At 39.3% G+C, this 19137-nt stretch overlaps 2 protein-coding genes across 4 annotated transcripts; one reads left to right on the forward strand and one right to left on the reverse strand.

Moving 5' to 3' along the window:
* Nucleotides 1–714: 714 nt before the first annotated feature.
* Nucleotides 715–14673, reverse strand: umad1 (UBAP1-MVB12-associated (UMA) domain containing 1). Of its 3 annotated transcripts, none has more exons than XR_011239493.1 (5): nucleotides 14534–14673; nucleotides 13676–13766; nucleotides 9198–9283; nucleotides 1396–3775; nucleotides 715–1359 (listed from the first exon to the last, which is right to left on the reverse strand). XR_011239493.1 is itself a non-coding variant. In XM_020090823.2 (5 exons), exons 2-5 carry the CDS (start codon nucleotides 13755–13757, stop codon nucleotides 3500–3502), a joined length of 456 nt encoding a protein of 151 aa, XP_019946382.2. In that variant the 5' UTR covers nucleotides 13758–13766; nucleotides 14534–14673; the 3' UTR covers nucleotides 715–3499. The 3 variants fall into 3 exon arrangements, 2 of the variants coding, with proteins under 2 accessions (XP_019946382.2, XP_019946383.2); XM_020090823.2 differs by adding an exon at nucleotides 13185–13196 and having other exon boundaries at nucleotides 715–3775; XM_020090824.2 differs by having other exon boundaries at nucleotides 715–3775.
* A 168-nt stretch (nucleotides 14674–14841) lies between these two features.
* On the forward strand, nucleotides 14842–17426 carry rpa3 (replication protein A3). Its single transcript, XM_020090825.2, has 4 exons — nucleotides 14842–15266; nucleotides 15357–15431; nucleotides 17018–17129; nucleotides 17208–17426. The coding sequence occupies exons 1-4, from the start codon at nucleotides 15168–15170 to the stop codon at nucleotides 17288–17290; spliced, it is 369 nt and encodes a 122-aa protein (XP_019946384.1). The 5' UTR covers nucleotides 14842–15167; the 3' UTR covers nucleotides 17291–17426.
* The last annotated feature ends 1711 nt before the right edge of the window (nucleotides 17427–19137 follow it).

Genomic DNA, 19137 nt, shown 5'->3' on the forward strand with positions numbered 1-19137 from the left:
AAGTTTAACCTAATTGATTTTTCACTTTTTCACATATCATCATTACAAAGAACTGAACTCAAGCTGTGTGGGATGGTGTTTGCTATAACTGGTTGTTGTACACCTAAACACAGACTACAGCATTACTGAAAATCATTTTCTGTTCCTAATTGACCTGAAAAAGAATATGCATCTTTGACTTTTGACACTTGACATATAGAGGTGGCATGAAGTCATTGTTTTACAAGTCTCAAGGTTTTACTGTAAAGTCCCCAGTCGAGACCAAGTGAAGAACAAGTCTCAAACCAAGTCTCAGGTCACAAGTGAAGAATGAGTCTCACATTAAGATGAGCAAGTCAAAAAGGTCAACATGTTCCAAATCAGGGTTAACAAGTTCTAGTCAAGAAAGGTACAGCATGTCCCCAATCTTGTCCCAAGTCAAAACCAACAAGACAGGAGTGATGAATAGGAAGTCCCAAGTCAGAACAAAAGGTACCACGTTAAGACCATTATGTCCCATCAAAGGAACAAGTCTCACATTGACACCACCAATAGATCCAGGCTTACAATTTCCAGATCAAGACGAGTGAGTCTCACGTGCTGTGAGACTAAAATAATTATTTTTGAAGATAGAATATAACCTGGTATATTGATATTTCGTAACAGTTTGATACTGTTATTCCTTTAAAATTATCATCCAAGTAAGAAAAGAATTTAAAGAGACAAAACACCACATCCTTCTTCAAATTTATTTGTAAAGTAAGTTGCCTTCCACAGTTACAACCAGGAGAATACCATACCAGCATGAACTTATTTTAGTGACATATTAGTGAGAGGGAAAGGTACAATTCGAATGGTATGGGCTGCATATTAAAGGCACAACAGGTTTTAAGAGACCCAGTTTGATCATGTATAAACAATCAGAGGTGTAAACACAGTATTGCTGCACAGTACAGCTCACTCTGCAAAAAAATTCTGTGCTGAGTTTAAATGTTTATCAAACTAAGTCAGAACGAAGGACAATACAACGGTTAAGATGTCAGTTCATCCAGCTTCATGTACTCTGCTGAGACCATGGTTCAAACCAGGAGGTACAGATCTAAGACAAACTAAAAACTAACCCCTGTATTTTTACAGTATGTATCAACAACAAAGCACAAAAGATAGCTAAGATGTATTCATTCCACCACAATCTGTCAAATGTAGACTCTAACACAGCACAACTTATCACACTTATCATGTAAGTTGAGCACAATAGAGACTTATCAGTGAGTTGAAGAGCTGAAAGACGATGGGAGACACATGCAGAGAGTGGCACAAAGTCTATTTACTAATGTTAAGTTAAAAGAATACATGGTAAAAACTTAAATTTACCTACACCTGCAGCTCTAGAGCCTTGTTCTGTGTTTAAAACACAAACAGCAAGTGACTTCACATGATATGCAGTTCCACATGACTGTTCGGTACCATTTAGAGACGGGGCTCGTGCTATTCACAACATTCAGTTTTCCAACATGTAAAAAGAGTTATTTCAGTTTCGTTTGTGAGAGATTCACTCTGAACACCAGTATATTGAGCGTGGTCGGAACTAATCATGAGTATATTTTACCCTTCACCTTCCCTCTCATGAACAGTGTGTTCCATAAACACGTAAAAGGAAAGACTAAAGGAAAATGCAGATAATGCAACCTTGTAATAATGGTAGAAAAATATATGATGGATCAAAAGGAAGGCCATATTCATGAAGGGGATTGAAAACACACAAAAATGTTGATCGTTGCAAGTAGTGTTGCTACCTCATATCATGTCAAATATATAAAAGGCAATGGCATCATATTAAATTATGACAGAAGACACAGAAGCTGAAGTAAGTAAAAAAAATACATTTTTCATTCAGACAATCCTCGATTGTTGCAGCTCAAACATTGTTGACCCAAGAGAGCTGCATGAATTAGTTGTTTCTATCAAGTGACTCTATTGAAGAGTTGTCCAAATGCCGAGCCACAGCATCAAATGAGCTCAAATAAAGCAGGCTTTTTCTCATAGCTTTTGAAATGACCTGGTATAATCAATTCATAGCTCACAGCTCAAGGACTATGGATCAGTATGTAGTAACTTCTCAACCTTTACATCAGGGATAATTCTAATTTCGTACAACTTGGGTCTTATATTCATAGTTTGGGTCACCCTGTGTACCAGTAATAAAACAACAGCGCTTACATTGTGGCAACATGGAGGCTGAAGTCTGGACATGAGACAAAAGTCAGTAGTGCAAATCTAACACTGGGACGTAAACCCAGCTCCAACACGTCTTTACAACCGAACTTATCTGAACATGACTGCCACTGCCAAATTTAAGACCTAAACTTGACCCGAGAACCAATGACTACATTCATGCTTTGCTTCCGATGACCGTATTTAAAGATAGACAAACATGACAGTTCCCAAAAGCGATGCCAAATCATCTCTATCGTCCCCTGGTGGCTGGCTGCAGTGCAGGTCTCAACCCCGCCCCCTCCATTTTAGTAAATGAGGCATGGACACCTCAAACTATTTTTTCCAAAGATCGTCTCTGTCATTTTAAGTAGTTCTTATCACACTGATGTTTGTTCAATATTCATGTTTCTGATAAAGTTTAATTAATTATTTGATGCTATAAAAACTGAAATGTCATTATTGACAGATGAGACTGACTCATGATCGGCCAAGCACATGTATCACCTTTAGACTACAGTTTCACATAATTATGTCACTAGAACAAGATAGCAGCATCCATTACCAGGACATTTTGGCTTAATTTATTTTTTACTCGCGCGTAGTCCATCTTTATATACAGTCATTGTTTGCCACTGTTACCTTGTCAAGCTAATACCACATATTGGCTACAGCTCTTTGTATCTACTTGTAACAACAACAAAAAACATGACAGATTTAGATACTCAGCTACATTAGAGAGAGGAATTTAACTTTGTACATACATTTTGATAATAACCAAACCCAGAAGGACATCTAATAAGTAGATTATTGAAAAGAGGAAAGTAAAATTATTACCAAGACTATCCTTGGTAAACTACCCATCATAGTTTGTTGGACAACGTCTTGGTTCAAATTTGACCTGTCTTACTTTTTGTGAGCAATGTCAGCAACTGTCTTGGTAAGTGAAATGTTATTGACCCAAGTTGTAATAACCCATAACTATCCTGTTAACAGTGAGACAACATGATTATAACACACTGTACTCCTTGTATTCACACTGGGAGCAACACAACAGGGAACAGGGCCATTCTGTTCCAACAAAGCAATTAAGTTAGACCCTGTCATCCTCATCATTTCAATGCTTTTCAAATCAAAATCTTGTGTGTGTTTTCATGTCATTTTAGTCAGAGTTTAATTCCTTTTAATTCTACAGAATCTCATTTACTTGTTCAATAGGTTGTAGCGCTGGAACTTCTCACATAGCCAACAATCTGCTAAGTTCCCCACTCTTGTTGACAGCTCCTGATATCAACATTCGATCAAACTAGGGATTATGGAGCACTGAGTTCTCTAAAGTGAAGTCATACTGAAAATTGGCCAGGTTGTAGTTTATGTCCCGGGACAGCAGCACATCAGGAATGAGCTGGAATCCTGCCTGCATAGTCAGGACATGAGGAGCCAAAGTGAAGGGGACGTCTCCAAGGACATCCGGAAGAGTCGAAGCAGTTTCCGCTGCTGAGGGCCCTGGTGCCTGCCCTATTGTGGGTAAAGGTATATGGAGCTCTCTGTTGCCATGTTGAGGTGAAGGTGTGTAGGATGACTGTGAGGAAAAGGAGACACAGATTTACCATCAGTAAACCATTTGTTCAGAGATTACTTTCATAATCACAGTTTCTACTTTATCTGCCCCACAAACAGCAGTTGGAGGGCTCAGCACCTTACCATTTTGTAACAGAAGAAGATATAATATGTGGACTGTGTGCGACTAAAGCCACTTCCAGTTCAGTTCAAGTGAAAAAAAAAACATTATTTAAACTGTTTCATACTATTCTTTAAAGCGCTTCCTGGAACTGATCAAGAATCCTCCACTGTTTGATTTTTGTATAGCTGGCAGTTGTACCTTATCCACAATTGTTTGACAATACTGTAAGAAACACAGGCTTTTTTTAGTATACATATTTAAGTTTGTACACACTGCATACTCAAAATTCTGTAAGAATACTCAATCAAGCAGCACCAAATTTCACATTCACATAGATTTCAGTTCCCTATAAGGCCCTGATTTTTTTCATCACGATCCATTAATTATTTCCAGGAAAACTTTTGAAAATGTAAAGATTTAAAGAAAGTAAAAAAAAAAAAAATCCTGAATCCACCTCGATCCAGATCTGCACCAAAAGGTAACGGGTTCTTCCCTTACCCATACTGCATTGTTCCACCAGGTTTGGTGGACATCTATTCAGTTAATTTAATATGTTATTTTGCTTACAAACAAACAAAGAGTAAAAGTTTGTAGTGTGGGATTACTTTTACTTTAAGTGACCCCCTATACTCAGGTGCAGTACATCAACTAGGCAGCAAATTAAAGTAAGGACATAGTTCAGTTAGTAAAATCACGTAAACGTTTTTCACTAGGTATAGTGCAACTATATGCTACTTAGGTCCTGTTCCAATTCACCTTCATGAAGGGGTAGCGTTGTCCCATTTCTCTGTGTAGGTGTAGGTGTGGTGCCCATCTAGCCCTTCAAACAACCCTTTCAACCGTAATGTTTTCAGGACCCCCCTAAATACAATGGGGTAGACAGAAATCCCTGAATGCTGTACGAACAGAGGAATGGCGATCACTGAAAACGAATAAATGTAAGTATGAAACCTTGCAAAATTATCATGAAAATTCATTTAAATCCAGCAGAATATCTTATTTTAAGCTGTCAGAACAATTATGTAGACAATCAGAATGAGAGTAACATTCAATACTCCCATGTCCCATATATGAAGTTTGAAAAAAAAGACCTTCTCCGCTCCATTATATAACATATATTTACATAACTGATGTGAACACACTGACTGACTGTGTATTCATCAATAGATCAATCTGTTTTCTGTCTGTCCTGCAGTTGTCAAATGTTTCAGTATTATACTGTTGGTTGATATTGGTTCTGTCAGTTGATATCGTTTGTAATAATGTTTGCTTGCTGCTGAGGACGTAGCAAGTGGTGTCCCTATGGGGAAACATTTTCCACCCCTCTCATTTGTGGCTCTGTTTGGAGGGGGACACTATGGAGAAGGGCACTTCATATCTAGGGGCGGGGCCAAGGGAGAGGAATTGGAACAGTTTAGGTGGTGTGATTGTGGTCCAGAGAAAATATAAGCAACTTTGACACAGACTGTCCCTAAACATTCAAAATTAAATCAAATATTTGATGGCAGGGTAGAATGGAAGACGCAGAGCCTGAACGACGAAGCAATTCTATTAAAAATACCATGTGCATTGTTATGCTTAATATTGAGCACATTCATGTTTGCCAGTAGATGAACCCTTTCCATTTTAGACACACCATAGGATTCTACTCTCACATCACACCATCCTATGGTCTAGTTGTCAGTTATTTACACCCTGTTGATTTCGTCTTTTCACACAGATGTGACTGCAAAATATAATATATGTTTCCAGAAAGATAATAATCTTTAATTTGGTGACTCTGTGTCATCCAAAGGTCATATTCAACTCAGCCCCAGCTTCTACCTTGTAATCAATGATACAAGGCCAAACTACTTGAAACCACAAAGAGAACCAACAAGTCTCAAACAGAGGAAGCTATCATATCACCAGGTGTGTCATACCTGATTCTCTACCAAATGAGAAGCAACACAAAGAGAATTTCCGTTCCTTATCCAGTTGGTCATGAACCAAGTTTCAAGTAACCAATTCACAAATTATATTGTGATATTGACTTCCTGCTGTTAATGTAACAAATAAGAGGAGGACTGACATGGATTACTCTTGCTGTGATGTAATGTAATGCTTTAGTGTGTCATTGAAATACATGGATTGGCCATTTCATTTCTTAAATTGTTTCACCATGTATCATTTTAAGACCTAGTTGTAGTGCAGAAATAATGAAGAATACAATGTATGTAAAAATATTTTTCAATAAGATGATATACAGGAAGTACACTGTTACACTCAGCTAATGTGCGATGCTGAAGCATGATGAACTTGATACTGACTGACATGGATCCGGTGTTCTGTGTTGTGTAATCCAGGATGCTTGATTTGAACGTGTGACATCTGAATCATCTTCCTGCACTACCAGAACAGATGACAGGAAGAGGTGCGAAACTGGCTATGTAAGACACATCAAAAAAACACACTGATCAAAACCGTTGATGCGATGAGTAAGTGTCTTATTTTGTCTTGATAAACTTTGCACAGGCGGAGGGCTGCATAAACTTCGGCCATGAAGCAGCTCCTATCTGCTGACATCACCTAGAGGAACGAACCACAAGACAAAGGACTGTCGTCTTCTCTATGCGAGCTGGGTGAACATGCAAGACATGTATGTTTGCTCCATCCACCAACCATCCATCCATCCCACACTGGGAGCAAAGAAGGCAACGATATTTCAGACTTAGAGGCCATTATCTTTGACGGTGGGAGGGACACTGGTAACAGTGTGCTTACACCTACTACATCCATATTTGCCGTGTATGTCAATGCCACGAGGTTCCTACACCTTAGAAGTCAAACCACATGAACATTCTCAATGATGTAATGACAAATCACACAACAACAGCTCAAATGATCTCAGCACCTCTGAAGGAAGCTTTGTGAAAAGTGTCTACAGTTGAGATTAATGACTTACTTACTGCTCCGTGATTTTAGATTTCAAAGTCACCTTTATATTTAGCAGCTGTGCTTCTACAGGTCTTCACCATGTACTGAACATACGCACGGACATAGCTCCAAGCACTTAGCTGCAGAGACTGCAGGGTGACTGAACAGTGAGGGTGTACTGTATATGCAAGGAACACTCAAGAATCAGAGCTACATTTTAATATTTTCCATAAAGGTCGTTTGTGGGAAGTTGTTGTTCAGCTGTAGTGAAGAGAGAAAGAGGGACTGTCTTCAACATTGTGCTTTTCATTGAGCTTGAGGCTGTTTGATGAGTTCATGATGTGTTGCCTTGCAAAGTAGGGTTCAGGCCTGGATATGAAATTCACCCAGAGATTTGAGACTTTGTTTTGTGCAGAAGTGTGTAATTAAAGACAAATGTAAGAATAAATGCAGAAAAGATGTTGTTACAGGAAATTTTGATTTATCTGCACAGGATTAGGGTTAGGTCACTACGAACTCTTGTTTTCTGTTGTGCTCTCAAAAATAGTTTATATGAAACAAAGCAAAAAGCAAAGCACCTTCACCATGGTAATAACTGTAAGGAAAATTGGGAAATTACAAAAAGAGTTTATTTGTAATAATGTTTTAGAGCATAAGAACGGAACAAAGCGATCAATGAAAAATCGAATTTCACACTGGAACAAAATTCAGCAGGGAAATTCATACTTACTATAATAAATGAGCTTTCACAGTAGTAGTTATAGTTTCCTTGTGGAGTTTATGATCAAGGGGTATCGTAATGCAACCATTTGGTCATGGATGTATTTGTATTAAGTTATTTAGTGCAATGTGCAGAATATGCACATGGTATTGCAGCAGACTGCCGAGTGTGGTTGTAACCATCCGTCACACAAGCACCAGCAGACTCTCGAGTATTTCCATTCTTGTATTATGGCATGGCTTCCCTTGCAAATGCTTCTTTTACTTTCTATTTCAACTCTCTGATCAAACCGAAATATTCTTAATCTTCCCCCAAAAACTGAGCTTTTAAAACCTGGTCCGCTGAGTGCTTGAATCTTGAAATGCTCTTTGACAGTTGTTGGGGGCTGTGTGGTGGTAATGTATAGCAATTGTTAGCACATTGCTCTCTTGAGGCAGTGAAAAGGGATTGTGCTTTTGACAAACAAAAACGTGGTCGGAAATAATCCTGCTAATAAGGCTAACACTAACATATAGATCAATTTACAAATCAATATTATGACAAGAAGACTTAAAGCTGTGATAGTTCTGTCAGCTACAGGTAGGTTCTCTTCTCAGAAGCTTGCTTCTGTTTTCAGTTGTATCACTGGTTCATTTTTGATACTTTTGGGTATTCTTCACATCCTTATTTTTTGTACCGAGTGATTAATTGTTAAAGCAATAAGCAGTATTGCTTGAAATGAAGAGGTGGTGAACAGCTGGGTTATTTTATATGAAAAGAAACACCTGAAAGAGGACTACAGGACTGATGGGAGCTGAGTTTGTGGACCCTGAAACTAAATCAATGCGCCAATAATTGCAAAATAAGGAGAGAGGTGAAACCGCAGGTAATAGTTCACTGTGGGTTCAACACAACAAGAGATAGCTTTCACATCCCTTTCATGTGTTTTTACTGTCATTTGTAGGCACATATTAATGGATGGAGTTTAAAGCATGTGTGAGAATAGCAAGAAAAATATGTGAACAACATATAAATTCCAAAAAAATACAGATACATTGTATTCAACTACTTCATAGTGCTGAAAGCCACTGATGGGAACCAGACATCACTGGTTTTAACATATCTTATCTGTGCGTTGCAATGTGTGTGTGTGCATGTGTGCATGTGTGTGTGTGTGTGTGTGTGTGTGTGTGTGTGTGTGCGTGTGTGTGTGAGTGTGTATTGCACTCTTTGGAGTGAGGTTACAGTGTTATTGCATCTCAGTGCTTCCTGTTGCACTGTGTTATTAAGACTGGAGGGATGAACCACTCACTAATTGTGGGACATGTGGTAACTCCAAGATGCCATATGGACCAAACTGAGTGTGCACGAATGTACGCATGCACCCATGTACACATACAGACACACACCAAAATATCCTTAATTAGAAACCAAGTCATTAACATTGACGTTTTGAAGCTTGTAAAGTAAATATAAGAACAAAGGCCAGCAGAGATGTTTGGCAGCTTCTGCCTGAGCTCGGCTTTAAAGCCACAGTGGTGAATGGTAGAGGCTCATATTGGCACAGTGGCTCAGCCTGACCTTCCAGCACCTGCTGGGAAACTCACAGCTACCAGTGTATATCAGTGAATCACTTAGCATAGGAAGAAAATAACAACTTTTCCTCAGCATGTCATACCATGAAGTATCTGTCAGCATGCTCACCTTTGAAGGCTGCACTATGACGTTTGTCGACGGATGTGCGATGTTCATGCTCTGCATGTTCCTCCTCTGTTCTTCAACTGTTTCTCCTGCAGAGCAAATAAGGCAGATATTATTCACAAAAAAATGCAAAATGGACATATGGATAATTTCAGGGTTTAGTTAAACCAAACCAGCCAATTTATACCCAAGGGCTAAGATAAAGAAAATGTTGCTTGTTCCAGATGTCTCCAAACACGGTCCTTTTTCTCTGAGGCTGAGAAGAACTGAAGCTGTTTTGAGAGGGAGGAACTACCCAGGATTAGTATGGAGTCCCATATAAAATGCTTGGTGAGTGAATGTGCTCACCAACACTGTAGCTACTGACTGAATATGCAGGCGATAACAGCACCTAAATAATGAACTACATATGTTCCAGAGAATAGAAATACAATCTGGAAAGTCATGTATTGGTATATGTCCCTACCTATTTAGAATAGAACAAAAAAGTGCTGCTAATCAATGCACTGTATGAATGTGTGTGTGAATGGGTGAATGGCAAACTGTAGTGTAAGGCACTTTGAATGGTCATCAAGACTAGAAAAGGTGCTTTATAAATACAAACCATTTATTTTAAGGTTACGCTGGAGGCCTGGTAGCAGGCTGCTGTAACTGAGCCAATTCATTAGATCCCCCTTGTCAAGTGGCTGAAACACTGAGTGAGAAGAGGCGCTGATGGGAGGACAAAGTGAGAAGGTACTGGTGTTACCCTCCTATTCCTCTGCAGGGCGGAAATTGTCCACAGAATGAAATTGTTCACATTGCCTCTGTCTCACCTCCTGTGTCTCTGCAGCTGATAATTTATAGAGACATGTTTTCCTCTGGGAATCAACAAGGCCCAAAGCTTTCTTTTCTGATCCAACACCAGCACGTATAATGTTTCTCACCAGTTGTCTGGCATGTTTCCTCTTATTATGATCACAGAAGTTTCTTACCAGAATGAAACAGTCACAGCTCACTTTATGTGACTTTCTATCTATCAAATCTTTCTTTCCCACAGAATAAATCCAGGTTGTTTTCTATATAGTATTTTTGTACTATTTCGATTAACATGTTTTCATTTTTATCTATATTGTATGCAAAGCCCTTTGAGCTGCATTTCTTGTATAAAAGGTGCTATACCAATAAAGTTTATTATTAATATTATTGATGTAATGAGAAACTCGACGAGGGGACACATTGTCGCTTGGTTCTGTTTAACATTGCATTGGAGCCGCTGGCAATTGGCATTAGGCAGATGATAAATTAAAGATATCAAGTTGGGCAGTATGATACAAATAAGGAGTCATTATTTTTTAAATAAATCATTACCTGCAGCATGGAGCAATTTATATTCTTATCTATTTACCTCCCAGAGTATATAAATTCCTGTTTTGCAAATATTTCTGGTTATATCATAAATTGGATTAAGAGTAAATTCATGTTTTCACTGAATCAATTTTCTGAAAAGAATGCTTTTTAGAGTAGCAGCCTGTTTCCCCTGCTGGGGTTTAAACTGATCAGGAACCCAAAGCTTTAACTTAACCAGTAGAAAAATTCTAAGTAATTGGGAGGATGCTGGGGGATACTGCCTTTATGCATGATTGAACAGCTAAATATAATATACACAGGTTTCTATATCTTTTTGTATTCATTGCCACCTGCCATTTTATAGTCATCATATATTCTATTAACTCCATATTTGAAACGAATGTGTTTTCATGGTTTTTGTTCAACTGTTTTGCTTTTGTAAATGTGTTTGTGAAAGATGCAATACAAATACAGATTGTTATAATTACGAACAAACATTTATATGATTCTTCCAAAACCATAAGAGAGCTGCAGTGCTTGTTATAAACGTTTCAAGCTCCATTAACACTTCAGCCACAGACCTATAAGTGTCCAGTGACGATGGTTGACATAAGTTTTTATTTTAGTGTTATGACCAATAACCAAACACATGTAAGAGATGATGATGAACAGTCCCGTGCACTTTCCCCAGCCTCAGCTTATTTGCTATACTGAGGAACCATACAACTGTTATTCAGCCACGCAAAGTGCTATAAGCTCAATTTTGGTCATTGGTTCGGTTCTGTTCAGATGGAAGGAACGACAGGTGAGGTATTTGAGAGAGCTGTATTTGGGATGCCTTGTAATCACTGACATGTTTCGTTTTATAGGGATCATCTTTCATTAAAAAACAGGACTGGATGGTAAAGGTGAATGTCTGTGAGCTCAATTCGTTGCCTCCGTCTGAAAGAATAAACCTGGCACTGACACCTGCTCTCTTCTGCCAAAATAACGTCCTGACCATCTGTGACAGCTCCACCAGCTCCTCCTGTTAAAGCTTCGAGATGGATTAACATCAAATAAAACTGCATTTCTCAAGATGAAGTATGTTAACTTCATGACCTATAATAAGATTTATTTAGGATTAACCTGGATGCATGTAGATTTTTGTAGTTTTATTTTTAAAAGAATTATTGAAAAATTGAAAAGAAAGCTAAAATAAGAATGTTCAATATCATTTGTCACTGCTCAGAAAAGAAAATCTTGTCATGCTATGGCAGCAACACTTTATTTCAGGGAATGTTTAATGTTTACCGCATTAACTCATGTGTTAAGATCATTTGCTGTTTTATGAGTGACATGATGAAGAGAAGATTATTTTGACAAATGTATACTGATTTAAAGTTAATTCATGGTATTTCTCATTGGATGGAGATGCACACTTAGAGAGTGTCTGTTATGTGACCTTGGTATGAAACATGCTTTAATAGGTGGTCAAATATGGGGGATATTGAAATCCTTGTACACTGGGGTGAGGGTAACAAATCTACTGTTTCCAAGGTCAACAAAGTTTAACACTCGAGAAACAGATTTGATTTGAAACAGATTAGCGGTGCAAAACAAAACCACAATCTGAGGAAGTTGTGAAATCTGTGATACTTTCGGATATTGTCACGCAGTAAAGGATAATCATGAGACAATGAGCACAACACAGAAATGCCCTTCTCTTTCTGTACCAATATTTCCTGTCAATTCTCAGTGACATCACATCTGTAAAACTCTGCATATCGACAGGCTAAATAACAGAGAATGATGAACAGCAGTGTAACCCTGATTGTCTAACTAATGCCAGTTGATTTTATTTCATTGTACATATTTATTTAGGTTGTTCATCTGTAATATTTTGACTCTCGTCAATTACTAATCAGCAATCTAGCAGTTGCATTTACATTTTAATTAACTGGGTTTAAACTAGATAATAGTTAATACAGTACTTGATACAGTAATTAATGATCAAATATCGTATCTACACAGACATTTGCATGTAGTAGAAAAATCAAGCTTTAAACTATGATATATCACACCAACCATCTAACTTACTACATTCTGTGTTTCCCTTCACTCTCTACCATTGCACAGGAATAATTACAACGAATGCACCAATCTGACACTAAAATCGAATATCGGCCCGATACTGATTAAATAGCTAGATCAGGTATCGGATAATGGGGCTGATCCATGGAGCAGATCTAGTGACTGTAATTCTATGTTTGTGGCACGTGTTACATCATGCGTCTGCAGCACGTCCAGCATGCTGGTGGACTTGACTCACAACAAACACATAGAGCAACAACATGGAGTAAGCCAAAGAGTCCGTTGTATGGAGGTATTTCACGCTTGCCACACCAGCAAGTTTGACAGCAACTTGCAATGTCTGCAAGGAAAATGTTGCGGAAGGGGGGGGGGCTGCTACCACTGCAAAATACAACACAGCAAACTTAATCCAAAAAAAGTTTGTAGCTATTAGCATAGGTGGATTCAATTCAGGCCTCATTCATGTTATATGTTATGTTTATGTGTGAACTATTATCACCATTTACTGTGTTTACGCTGTTACTTACCTGTAAGAGCATACTGACAAAAGATGTGTGTGTGCCTCATGTAATATTATGTTGTACTTACCTGGTTTATAACCTGAAAAGAAAGAAGAAAGTGTGACCAGTGTTGTTACATGTATTTAATTTCAATTGTAACATTATGTGTATTTTCATTGTGTTGCAGTTTTACAAAAAGAGTCTCAGGAGATTTCAGTACATCGTTCTCAACCTGGAATCACGCCTACTGGGTCTTTCTTGTTAGCTATCTGTCTACAAATACAGCTCACGTATTATCCAGGACAGAATACTGTGCATTTTGTATGTTTGACCATGTTGTTAAGCTACTTTATCAGTCTCTTCCATACAGCAAGGTATACAGTTTATTAATTCAACAATGGTATCAGCCAATAAGCAGAGCCCAGGAATCAGTATTGTATCGAGAGTGAAAAAGTAAAATCCGTGCATCCCTAATAATTACTGCTTTATGCTCAAGACGTGAGAAAAATTAAGTAACCAGTTTAATGGTGTTAGTGAAAACACCAACATGCCAGGTTCATGTGTGCTGATGTCACTCACCGATGATGACAAAGCCTCCATCTGCCTCCTTCTCAGATGTTGACTTCTTATTATCTTTTCGCAGTCCGAGGAAACTGAACATGACGACTCCCTGTCAACACAAGAGGAGAAAGGTTAGAGCAGCAGCCTCAGTGTGTGTATAGATTGGGATAATGTGGATACGTATGCATGCTCATTCGAGGATTAAAGGTTCGGTGTGTAGAATTTAGTGACATCTAGAGGTGAAGTGTCATGTTGCAGCTGAATACTCCTCATCTCACCCTCCCCTTCCCAACATGAAGAAGAACCTGTGGTGAACTTCAGTTGTCATGAAAACTCAAACGGTTTTAGTTTGTCCAGTTTGGATGACAGTAAAAAACATGGCGGCCTCCGCAGAGAGGACCCCCCACCCCTCCATGTAAATATAAAGTATTTAAATATAAAGGTCCATTCTTTGGTATAGAAAACAACAATTCATACAATTTTGTTGATTACACACCAGTAAAAACATCACTAGGATTATTTTATATTCAATTTCTGCCATAAAATCCCTTTCACCTAAATCTTACACACTGGACCTTTAAGTTAAAGCCTATCTTGGAGTTGTGATGTCATCCACTGCGATTTGTTTGATTATGTTGGAAACTGAAACTATAATCACTGGATTACGCCTCAAGTTTGAAAATCGAATGTTACTTTGTTAGCAACGATGCACGAAGAGGACATTTACTCCCTTCTCCAACATGGAGCTGTTTACAAGTATGTTCAGCATTTCTCTGGAGAACAGTGTGGCTCGTGGTTCATAATGCGATCGCAGTCCGGATGGAGCATTCACTTCAAGTAAACATAAACACGTGACCGTTCCTGAAGTCACCATACCTGTTGTTCGTGGATTAAATGTCCTCTTTAGCAGTCACGAAAATAACTGTCTTCCTCCAAAGTGATACGACGAAAGTGGATGAGCAGATGTCGTTGTTCCGTGACATTAAGTTCGGTTTAAAACATTGAGATCACTTCACGGTTCCATAACGTTTCAGTTCCGGTGAGTTTGGATTCATCCGGTTACGTTCAGCTCAGTGGTGAATGCGTGAGCTTCGCTGAACACGCTTTTAATGTCTGAACTGCTTCAGCTGTTTCATCGCTGTTGTTGTGCTCTGCTTTTGACGTCACTGACCTCTGCGGTGTGCTTGTTCGTGTAGAAACTATGACTGTCACTTTCCTTTCTGCTGCAGTTTACACTGCCGGCAGCAGCAGCCGGAACCTTTTGTTGGTGTTTCCGGGGAGCTACATGCTAAAGCACAACGACGGATGTGTCGTAGGAGAAGCGTAGGTGCGCTCGATTTTAACGCCCGGGTTTTGCTTTGCTCGCGAGTCGAGGCGGGTTTCAACGTCATTTTTAGAGACCCCGCCCGCTCGCGCTGCCACGCGACACAAACTGCAAAACAACGAAACGTTTCCCGCGCTCTGCCTCACTGTCCGGACTCCAGCGGCGTCACGGCAAGAACCCGCCAACATGGCAGGAATCATAGATGTCCCCAAACCGAGAGTGAACTGCTCCATGTTGTCGCAGCACACCAACAGACCCGTGTGCTTCGTAGGACGCGTCGAAAAGGTCGGTGTCCCGTGCAGCCAAGAGTTATTAACGACGGACGAGGCTCCGTGAATGTCCGCGACGCTCAGTGTTGCTTTTCTGCGTTGACAGGTTCACCCAACAGGAAGGACGTTCACCGTGTCGGATGGAGAAGGGAAGGTTGCCACAGTCGAGCTAAACGACCCCGTGAGTACTCCAGCGACCGAGCGGTGCTTCAGTCTGACTGACGGACCTGCAGAGAGGCCATTGCGCTTTAGTTTCTGGAGTTATGCACGCGTCGCCATTTTTCTTTTCAGTCCCACAGTGCGTTAGCGACATTGGTGTCACTCTGATAGTTAACGTGCTTAAAGGTTCAGTGTGTAGGATTTAGTGACATCTAGTGGTGAAGTTGCATGTTGCAGCTGAACACCCCTCACCTCACCCTCTCCTTCCAAACATGAAAAAGAACCTGTGGTAGCTTCAGTTGTCATAAAAACTCAAAAGGTGTTTAGTTTGTCCAGTCTGGGCTACTGTAAAAAACATGGTGGCCTCCAAGGAATGCACCCGCTCCAGATAAATAAATCATTTTAATATAAAGGGCCCATTCTACGGTCAAGAAAACAACAATTCGTACTATTAAGATGATTAAACATTATTGTGATTATTTTATATTCAATGTCTGCCTGTAGATTCCCTTCACCTAAATCATACACACTGAACCTTTAACAGGAAGGAATGAAAACCAACCTGTTTGTTCAAAAAGACACTCAATGAGAATTATCCCCAGTACATTCAGTCTCCAAGCTCGGCAACTGAGAGTTTTTTTGTATGACGTGATACAAAATAAGGTTTTACATGGATTTGTTTTATTGTAATATGTATTTTCTTTTATAAATAATAAATCAGAGGATTTCAGTAAATTCTTTAGAACGGGGTGCTCAAGGGATTATCCAGAAGTTGTTTTGTGGTAGAGGTGTAACCTGCACGTCATGTCAACCTCTGTCACGTGAGGGGTTGTGTCACAGACTTGCTGTCAACCCCTGGGTTGACGAAGTGTCAGCTGGGATGATGCACTGAAGTCCTGGCTGCAGAGTTTCACATGCCAGCCCCTTAGGAAAATCTCTGGATACTGTCTGAAACTGCCTTCAGACATGCACTGAACTCCAGAGATCCTCCAGACATTCTTCGAAGGCGCTGTATGTGTGAACGCCGATGTCAGAGGGAGAGTCTCCTGACTTTCGGCAGACTATCTTTGCACAGTCCCCAAGTATAACGTCGACTGAAAGTGTGCAGGAGCCGCTGTGAGAACACAGCAGGAAATCATCTGCTGGATTCCCAGCGAGCAAGTGGGGGTGTTGATGATGTTTCTATCACACGGCTGACGCAAACTTGAAAAAAACTAAATGAATTCAAATATATCAGGATGAAAAAGTGGTGTCACCTACGTAGAAGACACTGACAAACATGTCAAGAGAAGTTTTGATGCTAAGACCGACGTCAGTGTTGATTTGCTGTATACAACAACGTGATCATCTCCAGCAGCGGAATTCATTGGTAACTTCCTCTGCCTGCTGCACCTGCTAGAGACATCTTTGTTGTGAATGTGTTGTGAGTGGAGAATGTCCTGCTGTGTTTTTCATTTGTGAAAGGCAAAGGCCAGAGAGCGGCTTAAGAGATTAATGTTATTTCATTATTGCATCAGTGAAAGGTGTAGAACTCACTAAAAAGGTGAACCTCTTTTCCGTCAACAAAGTAAGGGTATTTAAATTCTGTTTTCTTTACTTATTTTCCAGCTTGAAGAAGAGCTGAGCGGCATTGTGGAGTTGATCGGTATGGTGTCCAACAAAGGAGGAATAATGGCCACAACATACAACTTGCTGCGAGAGGACAAGGGCATCCCCTTTGGTAGGTTAAATTTTACAAACAGATAAAGTGCTTGTCAAACAGCAACATTCATCCGTTTTGACTCGTTGTGTCCCACAGATCTGGAGCTCTACAATGAAGCCCTGAAGGTCGTCCATGATTTCCCTCAGCACTACCCTTTTGTTGTGGCTTCCAGTGGATGAGCGTGCACATTTAAAGATTTGTTCTCTGAAGTTGTTAGTTTTTGTGTCTAGTTTCTGTTCTCAGAATAAGATTTTCTCTAATTTGTAATATTAAATACGATTTTTTTGCAATAAAATTGAAACCCTGAAAGAATAATCTCTCCTTTTCCCCCTTAAATGTCCAACATAAAATATTATCTTTTGTTCAAAGCAGGAATAAAACAGACTGATCCAAGAACCTGAGTTTATAATATCTGTACTCTAAATAGTCATGCTGCAGTAACAACTATATTCTAAAAAGTAAATGCTTCTTTTAGGAAGTTTTACAAATTCCAATTCAGTTTTATTTGCGTATTACCAAATCATAAGATATAATCTCAGGGTACTTTAAATATTCAGGTCAGAAACTTTGGTGAGTGGAGAAAAATGGGGATTGAGTAGTTCTGTAGCCATCACATTTAAACTGTCAGTTTGTTAAAATGTACATAATTAAGAGTGGTATTTATAAATGTAGTAATTTGATCAATGATTGCAACAGTCATTATAAATTAGGTCCAATTATTTTTTTTTCAAGCATCTGTATCTCGCCCTCCATAACTGCATTGTTCGTGCCCTGATATTTTATACTGTAGGCGACCACTGTGTTGGCTTTGAAAGTGTTCATAATGTCCCTAACACTGAATAAATAGCAGTTTAATGAAATGTTTGGTCTCAGTGAGGAGAGCTGGATAGTTCTCATGTTCTGGAATATCAGCAGCAGAGGTGATGCCTCTTACTGTGAACATGAACTGGATCGGACAGCAGGGGGCAGTGTGAGCAAAGGTTCCTTCATCATGCCCTCAAGTGAATATGTTGAATTAAACTCAAGTTTCTATTGATCTATAACTTAAGAGTATCCATTACCCAGAAAGATTAGATTTCTATCTACTAGCATTAATAACTTATTTATAGAAAACACGTTTTGATACGTACGTGAACGCCAGTGCTATTAACAGAATATTCAGTGTGGAATATTTATTTCTAAATGTGAGAGCAAATTAACAGTGCAGTGGAGAGTTTGATTCTATATCTTATTGCCATCTGAGTACAGGTTTTTGCCCGATGATGGAGAGCTGTTCAGCTCAGTGACATACAGGTTCCCAGCATCATCCTTTCAGTTACATCATCATCATCACACAACCTGGACCTGCAGCCTCCGTGAGGTCAGTGCCCTCTATCTTAACATAAAGATGACTTTCAAGAGACAGGGGAGTGTCCACTGTTGTTGCACAGAATCCAGGATGTGCGAAAAAGTGATTACAATGAAAAAAAGAAAATATAGTCCAGGAGCTGTTAGGCAGAAAAGATAATGGAATCCAAACAAACAGGCAGCAATTAATATTATTAAAAATAAAGTCTAATCAGTTTTGTTTCATTCCAATCTGGATAGAGTCTCCTCGAAAACTAAGAAATGACCTTTAGGTTAAATACTGAGCGATAAACATGTTACAAAACTCCAGAATTTCAGCTTTTATTTTCTGGTGTTTACGTCTAGATTTGTTTAACAACTCAGGACACAGCAACTTTTTATCTGAACTGAACATTAGCCTGTCTGATGTGATGGCTGGAACTGCTTCTCTTTGGTCAGGCATCTGATGATGATGATGATGATGATGATTACATTCCTTGAAATAACTTTCTTCGTTCAATACATTTTCCATAATCTGCTCTGTGACAGTTCTTCGAGACAAACTGAAACTTTGGAACAATTGCTTGTCTGGTTCTAACCAACAAGCATCAACAAGGCTCCTTCACTAATTCTCCTTCTGAATGAGGGTTCAGCTTCTTGTTGGACCCAGACTCCACTGAAGAGCCTCAGCTTTTTTAAG

The sequence above is a fragment of the Paralichthys olivaceus genome, chromosome 20, assembly GCF_024713975.1.
Source record: "Paralichthys olivaceus isolate ysfri-2021 chromosome 20, ASM2471397v2, whole genome shotgun sequence".
Lineage (NCBI taxonomy): Eukaryota > Metazoa > Chordata > Actinopteri > Pleuronectiformes > Paralichthyidae > Paralichthys > Paralichthys olivaceus.

What these genes read in the sequence shown, in the direction of transcription:
- rpa3 (XM_020090825.2), top strand. Translation starts at nt 15,168, where the DNA reads ATGGCAGGAATCATAGATGTCCCCAAACCGAGAGTGAACTGCTCCATG. An exon ending in TCGTAGGACGCGTCGAAAAG is followed by an intron (nt 15,267 to 15,356) that starts GTCGGTGTCCCG and finishes CTGCGTTGACAG; the next exon opens with GTTCACCCAACAGGAAGGAC. An exon ending in CAGTCGAGCTAAACGACCCC is followed by an intron (nt 15,432 to 17,017) that starts GTGAGTACTCCA and finishes CTTATTTTCCAG; the next exon opens with CTTGAAGAAGAGCTGAGCGG.
- umad1 (XM_020090823.2), bottom strand. Translation starts at nt 13,757, where the DNA reads ATGTTCAGTTTCCTCGGACTGCGAAAAGATAATAAGAAGTCAACATCT. An exon ending in TCATAGTGCAGCCTTCAAAG is followed by an intron (nt 3,776 to 9,197) that starts GTGAGCATGCTG and finishes TTTTCCTCACAG; the next exon opens with TCATCCTACACACCTTCACC.